Raw genomic sequence first — 9,063 nt, 5'->3', positions numbered from 1 at the left:
GGAGTCGGAGTTGAAAAAAAAAAGTGATGTTTCGATTTTTTTGTTTACCCTACCCAAACAATACAAACATCTCTTGAGCAGACACGTGTACAGACGGACAAAGGAAAAACGTCCCCTAATAAGGAACGTATCTTCTAAATATGTCGAATTTACATTTAAATTAAATCACTTAATTGGCAAGGACAGTGTTTAGGGACACCGATGCAAATGCCCTTATACATTCCTCTCAATGAGATCAATAATGATGTCATGTCACGTTGATGATATATAGATAATTGTGTTTAAAAACATCTCTCTCCCTCTCTCCAAATTCATAAATACGACTTTTTACATTTGTCTTTTTTCTCAAAGAATCATCCTCAAAAGATGAGTTCACCACAAGAAATCTTCATTCTCCTGTTCTTCTTCATCTTCTTAGACTATGTCTCTGCTCAATCTCCTCCTGACCCGTACGCAACAAGCGACCTTTTCAAGCCGAGTGTGCCATCATCACCGGAGTTTTCTCCATCGTCTTCACTCTCACTTTCGTGCTCCTCGTCTACGCCAAATTCTTCAACAACGATCTCCGATTAGAGACCGAGAGTGAGGGAGAGAGAAGACGACACAAACGTCTCTGGCAAGGGCTTTTCAATCGATCCTCTCGAATCTCTTCCCTTTTTCAGATTCTCTGCTTTGAAAGGATTGAAACAAGGGCTTGAATGTTCTGTTTGTTTGTCTAAATTCGAAGATGTTGAGATTTTTAGGCTTTTGCCTAAATGCAAACACGCTTTCCACATTGGGTGTATTGATGAGTGGCTTGAGCAGCACGCCACGTGTCCTTAGTGAACCACATTGGGTGTATTGATAAGTAGAAACAGAGTCAATATTGAAGACGATCTCTCTGTCTTGGGTTGTACTAGTAGCCATAGTCTTAGGATGGTGAACCAATCCCAGACAAGAGAAGAAGACTCAGAATTGGAGATTTACATCGAACGCGAAGAAGGAACTAATAACGGGTCTTCAAGATTCAGCAGTTTCCGGAAGATTCTAAAGAAATCGTTCTTTCTTGAGAGACAAGGAAAGGAGGACATCGAGGAGAAGAAAGCTATGCACAAGTTCAATCATAGGATAGTTGTTTCAGATGTCGTGATAGCTTCTAAAAACAAAATTAATGCGGGATCACCTAATGAGTACTGTGAAATGGGGTCGTTTCTTGGAGAATGAAAGAGAAGCTATATTCTCCAAGTTCACTCATGAAAACCAGGATTTTCCAAGGCCTAAATGGACACAATTGAGAACTATAACTCTACGAGAAAATGTCGTTGCGTGCGATATATATTGTCTCGGTTCACATGAAAATCATGGTGGTTTAAAATATCATGTTCACCTCTTGCCTCTTGGCCAAGTAAATACAATAGATATAAAAATTGTTTGGTTCAAAGTTCAAAAACGCTAGACACGGTAACATTTTTGTATACTCTCGAAAGTTTGTCACTCTAATGAAAGTAAAGTAGTGTCTAGTCTGCTCAAGTCCAGTTTATAAAAGTAAAGTAGTGTCTAGTCTAATCAAAGTATCGTAATGATTAAGTTCGTTTAGAGTCGTGTGTTCGAGTGATAGCAAACCCGGTTGTGGGTGGTTGTATCTTGGACTCTTGGAACTAAGAATCCTGTCTCACTGCAAGGGTTTCAAAGAGTTAAGGAAAGAGATTACAGTCTCACCTCCATCTTCCCTTAACGTTTGTGATTTCTTATTTTAAGCTCCTACACGTATGAAAACATTTGATGTTTTATATATGTTTCATTAATTAGGAACGACAGTTGAGGGGATAAGCATTACTACATTCTCACATATCATTTTTAAAAGGCAAAGCGCATAGGATCCATCTTGGAGTCCATCACAGCCTTCAAAAGTCAGTAGATTATATTGTACCTAACAACACTCTAGCTGCAACTCTTGGCTGTGTTAAAAAGAAATAGATTGGTTGAGTTAGTCAGATATGACTCATATGAGTATCTAAACTGGAGTAAGAGTGAGCAAAAGTGTTACGGACTTTGCAGCCGTGTCGCGGCATTATTCTCCTCCTGCAAATGACTAGTGGAACGAACGAGCAAAGGTATATTAAAAAAAATTAATTGCAGACAGGAACTATGATTTGAGTGATCTCTTCTCAAAGACTAAGCAGTCACTGACCTGCTACTAGCAATTTTAACCTAGGATCCATTTTTGTTACCCTCTTGGTTTTGGGTCTATTTGGGGGTTATAACAAAAAAAAAAGTCAAAAACTAGACAAAACTTTTAGATCTTTCAAATTTTTTGGAGCACGAAACTAGCTTTTTAGAAATTGAAGCTTGTGGTGGTAGATTTCTTAGTATAAAACCTGCGTAAAAACTCATGTAGATTTTTTTTTACCAACATCTAAATAGTAAATACTATCAAAATTATTTACTGAATACTTTATCTAATTTAGTTTTTATATATACATGAACATAATATTAAATTCTCAAGATAAATTTATCGATGATTTGACTACAATTTTTTTTCAAAATTAAAAATACATATGTGGTAATTCACACCAAAAAAGGTTATTAGCTCCCCAATTCAAAGTCAAGAAATTTATTTTACATATATAGTAGTATCTATATATTCAATAATTCATATTCGTTAATCTTTTCTTTCGTTCCGAAAATTCCTTAATTAATTATTAACCAGAACCTATAGATTTTATATAATAGTTCCTCTACAACTATACCCATGGACCCATATATAGTATTCCACATAGTATTTTATTTCCTTTCACAGAATTATACATGCCTCTCAATGAGATCAATAATGATGTCATGTCACGTTGATAATATAAAATTGTGTTTAAAAATAAAAACATCTCTCTCTCTCTCTCTCCAAATTCATAAATACGACTTTTAACATTTGTCTTTTTTCGAATCATCCTCAAACGATGAATTCACCACAAGAAATCTCCATTCTCTTCTTCTTCTTCATCATCTTCTTGGACTATGTCTCTGCTCAATCTCCTCCTGACCCGTACGCAACAAGCGACCTCTTCAAGCCGAGCTTAGCCATCATCACCGGAGTTTTCTCCATCGTCTTCACTCTCACCTTTGTTCTCCTCGTCTACGCCAAATGCTTCAACAACGATCTCCAATTAGAGACCGAGAGTGAGGGAGAGAGAAGACGACACGAACGTCTCTGGCAAGGGCTTTTCAATCGATCCTCTCGATTCTCTGGTCTCGACAAGACAGCGATCGAATCTCTTCCCTTTTTCAGATTCTCTGCTTTGAAAGGGTTGAAACAAGGGCTTGAATGTTCTGTCTGTTTGTCCAAATTCGAAGACGTTGAGATTCTTAGGCTTTTACCTAAATGCAAACACGCTTTCCACATTGGGTGTATTGATGAGTGGCTTGAGCAGCACGCCACGTGTCCTTTATGTAGAAAGTCTTGGGTTGTACTAGTAGCCATAGTCTTAGAATGGTGAACCAATCCCAGACAAGAGAAGAAGACTCGGGCTTGGAGATATACATCGAACGAGAAGAAGGAACTAGTGACGGGTCTTCAAGATTCAGCAGTTTCCGGAAGATTCTAAAGAAATCGTTCTTTCTTGAGAGACAAGGAAACGAAGACATCGAGGAGAAGAAAGCTATGCACAAGTTCAATCACAGGATAGTTGTTTCAGATATCGTGTTTAAGAACCGTTGGAGTAATGTCACTTCGTCGGATTTAACGTTTTTGACATCGGAGATGCTGAATTCGTTGTCAAGCGACAGATTCTCGTCAATAGATCGAGTGCAGAGAGGTAACTTGCGGGAGAAGGAAGATATGGAAATGAAGAGAATGTTGAAGAACAAAGACTCGTCGAGAAGAACGGTGTCTGAGATCACGACTGTTCGTAGAGAAAACGCGGTTGAAGGATGCTACAGCGGTTCAACCGCTGCTACCGCCTCCACATCGCGGAATTCTGGGAATGCTGCGACGACAGAGGAAAGAAGACGGCGATTATGGTTGCCGATCGCTAGAAGAACGGCACAGTGGTCTGTTAACAGAGAGAAAGGGAATGAACTAAACACGACGACACGCCAAAATCTTAATGTATAGATTTCATCTTTTGCCTACCTTGACAATTTGCAAATTTTTTCATAGTAGTTAATTTTTAAGAGTGGTTTTGGCTTTAGGGTTAACTTTATGTATAAAATCGTAATGGTTCCGGATTTGATTTCACTATCTGCAAATAGTCTTTGTGGACTATTTGGTCGGTCTACTTGGATTAGGGCAACATGTTCTTTTACATGTGAATTTGTAGTAGACTGGCAAAAAAACTCTTTACAAATAAACTTATCCACGTTATGAGATCAAAAATGATGTGTGATACACGTTGGTTGAGATGAGTTTGAGGGGGTTAAAAGTATAATATAGTATAACAACAAAGTTAAGTATAAAATAGTTTAAAACGAAAAATGTGAAGCCTATTAAAAGTAAGAAAACATGTACGCCACTAATGGGAATGGCATGTTTCTATTATAAGTCCACTCTAAAATATATGATCAGCGACCGAGTTTTTTTTTTTTTTCCAAATTTACTGTCAACTTTTCGAAATACTAGTTAAGTCCAAATCAATGGTCAGATTTTGGGGAAATTTTTTTTTTGTTAATTTCAGCATAATAATGGCATTAATACCGCAATCTTAGGGGTGTATTGAAACGATGATTTTAAGAGATTATGGGGTATTTTTAAATCTTCTGTTATTCAATTGGTGATTTTTAAAAATCATCTGAAATCCTATGTTATTGAATGTGAAATTTCTAAAAATCATTTACAATCTCTTGTTATTCAATCAATAATTGGAGACTTTTCTAACATTTTTAGTTGAAAAAAAAGTCTTACAAAATCACACCTTTAGAAGTGAAACTTTAAAATATTTGTTTAAAAAACTTCTTCGACAATAGTAACAATTTTTTTTTGATTGGTGAAAAAGTAAATGCGGTTCAAAATAAAATTACACATATAATTCTATAGTATAATAATGATTTCATGAATAAATTAGTAACTATATAAATAATTAATATAATTGTAATTTATTATTTATTTTTGTTAATGAAAAAATATTTATCTTTAAAAAAATATTTATTTAAATTAAGAATATGAAGCAATTGAGTGACAAGATGAGATGGTTGAAGAAGAAGTATGTGGGAAAAAAAATCTTTACGCAAGCTCATGATCTTACATGTTACAAACTTGCCAAGACTATTTAGAAGTCTGATTGTTTGGAGTCTGATTGTTTGAGAAATCATTCCTCCCTATTGACATTGTTAATTTGGCCCTCAGTAGTGATGCAGAATTTGTGAAAGAAGAATCGAACGTTGTGCCATCAAAGGACAAGAAGAAAATTGAAGAAGATTTTAAAACATTGAAAGCCTATGAGGCAAACTATATGTTGGTGAACACTAGACTTCTCAACAAGGTGAGCTTTGCCATATTCAAATCATAATGTCTGTTTGGAGATGCATTTGCCTTTCTTTTGGTTTTGTGTGTTGGTTTTCTCTTGTATTGGTTTTGGTTGTATTGGCGGCTAATTAGTATCAAATGCATATTGTTTTTCTTCTTCTATTTGGGCTGATATTAGTAACATAAACCAATAAATTGCATGGCAGAAAATTACATTTGCGGAAAAAGTGTGGTTAATACAAAAGCGGTATGGAATGATATTTGATTGGTGAAAAAGTAAATGCAGTTCACAATAAAATTACACATATATTTCTATAGTATAATAATAATTTCATGAATAAATTAGTAATTATATAAATAATTAATATAATTGTAATTTATTATTTATTTTTTTTAATGAAGTAAATATAAAATCCTCAGTTCAATACAGCCCTTATTACTAGCATTCATATTTACGAAAAGAGCATTCATATTTACGAAAAGAACACATTGCTGACTTCAGGAAAAAAAAGTGTACGACTTTAAGATTTATGAATTTGATTACATGAAATATATTATTTATTTGGTCTAAACCTTAAATTCATTGTATGATTATTACTTATTAGTAACTTCACTTGCATATTGCGTCTCCACGTTCAAAATCATTTTAGACTACGCCGCCACAAAACAGAGAACTCTTTCTATAAAAGTCAGAGCCCATCAGAAAAAGAAGTCAGAGAATACAAAACTTGGAGGTGATTGGTGAATGATCTTCTTCAGCCATTCTCTAAACATATACACCTATTTACACCACAATCAAAAGATCCTAAACTTTCTCATGAATCATGGTTTTAAGATTCATAGGCTCCCTTGTTTTCAGCATCAATGACTGTTTACAAGCACATAAATTTGAATTGAATAGAAGCGGGCAAAAACAGCTGCGGTTTTGTTTCAAGTCTCTTACCATTCTTCAAGCCAATTTCGAGCATCTTTATCATCTGTTGTGTCGAGCGATTGGGCAGTTTCTAGGGGGAGAACGGTGTCATTCTCCAAATGGTGATGAATGCGCGACATTATCTCTTGAGGAACTTGAAATTCACGGTTACTAATAGCTTCCCATTTAAGTCCATTGAACCAGGGATGTTTCTTGATCGATTCAGGACCTCCTTGGCTACCAAACCGCAGGTTTTCATCAACTTCAAGCAACTACACAAGAGTTTTAAGATACGGGTAAGAAAATGAAAACCGGAGATTTCTAGTTTTAATAGATGTGAAATTGGAACTTAAAGATGATACCTTGGCGATGAGATCTTCCGCTTCTGAGCTTAGAGCTCGAGGAAAAGTTAGTTGGCCTTTTGCAATCTTTTGAAAGGTGTCTAGCTCGCTTTCCCTCCATGACCCGAATGGCATTTCTCCTTCTAGCATATAGTAGATCAAAACTCCAAGAGCCCACCTTTTTGAACCAGCGAGAGAAAATGGTTACATATCTTCTTCAAATCTTATGCCGAAAATGAAAAACACGAGGAATAGAGGGAAATCGATACCAGTCAGCTGCAAAACCATGGCCTTTCCCTTGAACAATTTCCGGGGCTAAGTAATCTGCATTTCCGCAGATTGTATATGTTCGTTCCCCGGATAGTTTCTTGGCGAATCTGAAGTCTACAACCTAAAATAAACAGATTAAAATTATGATCTGGTGGAAATGGATATATTATGAAACCGAAAGAGCCATGTAAGGCAACACAGACCTGTAGATATCCGGATTGATCCAACATCAGTAACTCGGGGGATGAACCTCTGAAGAGAATCTCGTTCTACAAATTCCAAAAGCAAAAGACTGAGTTTCAGACCATGAAATCTTAGAAATAACTGGAGATGTTAGACAAAAAGTTTTAACCTTGTGTATATCTTCTAAGACAGACACAAGTGAGGCAGTAATGAAACGGGCAGATGACTCGTCAAGTGGGGAGTGAAGAAGAGAAGATATAGGACAAGCAAGAGTAGCATTCAGTAAGATGGCTGCAAATGTTTCATCGACACAAGTGCACAAGATTTCGGGAACAAAAGCTGAGGCTTTTATTACGTTCTTCATCAGATTCCGCTCTTTCAAGACTTGTGCCTCTTTACCTAACTTTTTCACCTTTTGCTTTGAAAATCTTTTCAAGCTAAGCAAATTTTCTTTATCTTTCAAATGCACGAGCCCAATCTCACTGCAGTCTGTTGAACTCAAGCATGTCGTCCATTCCTGGATGAACCAAAAAAAGTGTGAACCGAGAAGAAATGTTTATAAATTTTTGTGAAGTAATACTACTTACCAAATCTGCAAGGGTGGCTTTAGCAAGGGCTGTAGTATCAGTAACTTTTGCAGATTCCTTGGACAGATCAAATGAAGCATGTCTTGACCTAAACAAAGAACATTACATGAAATCATTCCACCAATGAAACTTACGGAGCTAAACTCAAAAACAAGCATGAAGAAGATTATAGTATCATACTTGTGACTGTCATCTGTAAGATTGGTCAGAGGGCCAACCGCTGACTCGAAATTTTCTTTTGTTAAAATCACACAGACCACATCGCCAACGGCGACCACACTTAAGGAATCTTTGAGTTCACCAAGAAGTGCCCATTCACCAAAGTAACTTCCTTCTTGCTTTTCTATGGAGACTTCTGTTCCAATTTCAGCATTCTCATATTCTTTAGTGATTTCCGTTTTAAGGCTTGAAACGTTTTGACTATCCAACACCTCTGTACCGAAAGTAATTCTCACGACTCCCTTCTGGATAACATACAAGCCCTGAAGTTTTTCGTCCTATACATTCAATAAAAAGTATGAGTGAGAATCTGTTGGGTAAAGTAATTTATTTATCTTCACAAAATGCAAAACTAATTTTACCTTGGTAACTATTGTTTGTCCATCAGAGAAGCAAGCTTCGGAAAGAGACTCTGCAACATGGCTTAGTTGCAAAATTGTAAGACGGGAAAGAAGATCAACAGAACGAAGAAGCTTCAAGGATGCTAAGTTTGAAAACTCAGACATCAGAATTCCTCTAAAATCCTCTCTTTTTAAGGCCCACAATGTTCCGTGATCCACAGCACGTACAGAAGACTGAAGTGGCTTGTTATGCCTGGCACCATCATATATTGCAAGAAACTGAATTAGACAGATACTTCATCTCCTGAAGAAGATTATTTCTAATAAGAAAAGTGCAGAGAACCCACATCAAGGCAAGTTCACCGAATGATGATTGTTTCTCAGCTGTATAACGCTGCAAGATCCTAGGAACCTCGCCGTTCTTTTCATCCTAATATTCATCCCCAGTTAAGCACAGTGATAATAATGCTCAAAGCTGCTCACAAGTCAAATCGAGTTACTATAAAACAAACCTGAGTTGCCAAGACCTCAAATTCGCCACTACCTACAACGTAGAAGCAGTCCCCTTCACCACCCTGCAAGAGAACAAACCAGAGATATAATGATATCTTATGTTTATATTGATGGATATTTGTTGCAGAATCTGTGATTTATGAGGAATATGTTTCGACCTGTTTCACAACAACATCCCCTGGATTAGCTTCAAGCCTTTGCATGCAATCCAACAAAACCTGGCACTGAGAATCAGTGAGTTTCCTGAAGAGGAAATGGTCAC

At 36.5% G+C, this 9,063-nt stretch overlaps 1 protein-coding gene and 2 pseudogenes across 2 annotated transcripts in view; 2 read left to right on the top strand and 1 right to left on the bottom strand.

Moving 5' to 3' along the window:
* Positions 367-1,203, top strand: LOC104748951 (annotated as a pseudogene).
* On the top strand, positions 2,934-4,194 carry LOC104747935 (annotated as a pseudogene).
* Positions 6,098-9,063, bottom strand: part of LOC104747934 (protein phosphatase 2C and cyclic nucleotide-binding/kinase domain-containing protein) — a 6,277-nt gene continuing 3,311 nt past the window's right edge. The window contains exons 5-15 of one of the 2 annotated variants that reach the window (XM_019237294.1): positions 8,960-9,044; positions 8,801-8,863; positions 8,636-8,718; positions 8,310-8,541; positions 7,909-8,225; positions 7,729-7,816; positions 7,311-7,658; positions 7,162-7,227; positions 6,958-7,079; positions 6,710-6,866; positions 6,098-6,619 (exon numbers count right to left, since the gene is read on the bottom strand). In XM_019237294.1, coding sequence (XP_019092839.1) covers positions 6,374-6,619; positions 6,710-6,866; positions 6,958-7,079; positions 7,162-7,227; positions 7,311-7,658; positions 7,729-7,816; positions 7,909-8,225; positions 8,310-8,541; positions 8,636-8,718; positions 8,801-8,863; positions 8,960-9,044 — 1,807 coding nt within the window. In that variant the 3' untranslated portion in view covers positions 6,098-6,373. The remainder of the gene's footprint in view (positions 6,620-6,709; positions 6,867-6,957; positions 7,080-7,161; positions 7,228-7,310; positions 7,659-7,728; positions 7,817-7,908; positions 8,226-8,309; positions 8,542-8,635; positions 8,719-8,800; positions 8,864-8,959; positions 9,045-9,063) is intronic. The other variant, XM_010469641.1, reaches the window with a different exon arrangement.

This window comes from Camelina sativa, chromosome 15 (assembly GCF_000633955.1).
Source record: "Camelina sativa cultivar DH55 chromosome 15, Cs, whole genome shotgun sequence".
In the NCBI taxonomy this organism is placed as follows: domain Eukaryota; kingdom Viridiplantae; phylum Streptophyta; class Magnoliopsida; order Brassicales; family Brassicaceae; genus Camelina; species Camelina sativa.
The sequence above is the reverse complement of the archived record's forward strand: the minus strand, read 5'-3'. Positions and strand labels throughout refer to the sequence as shown.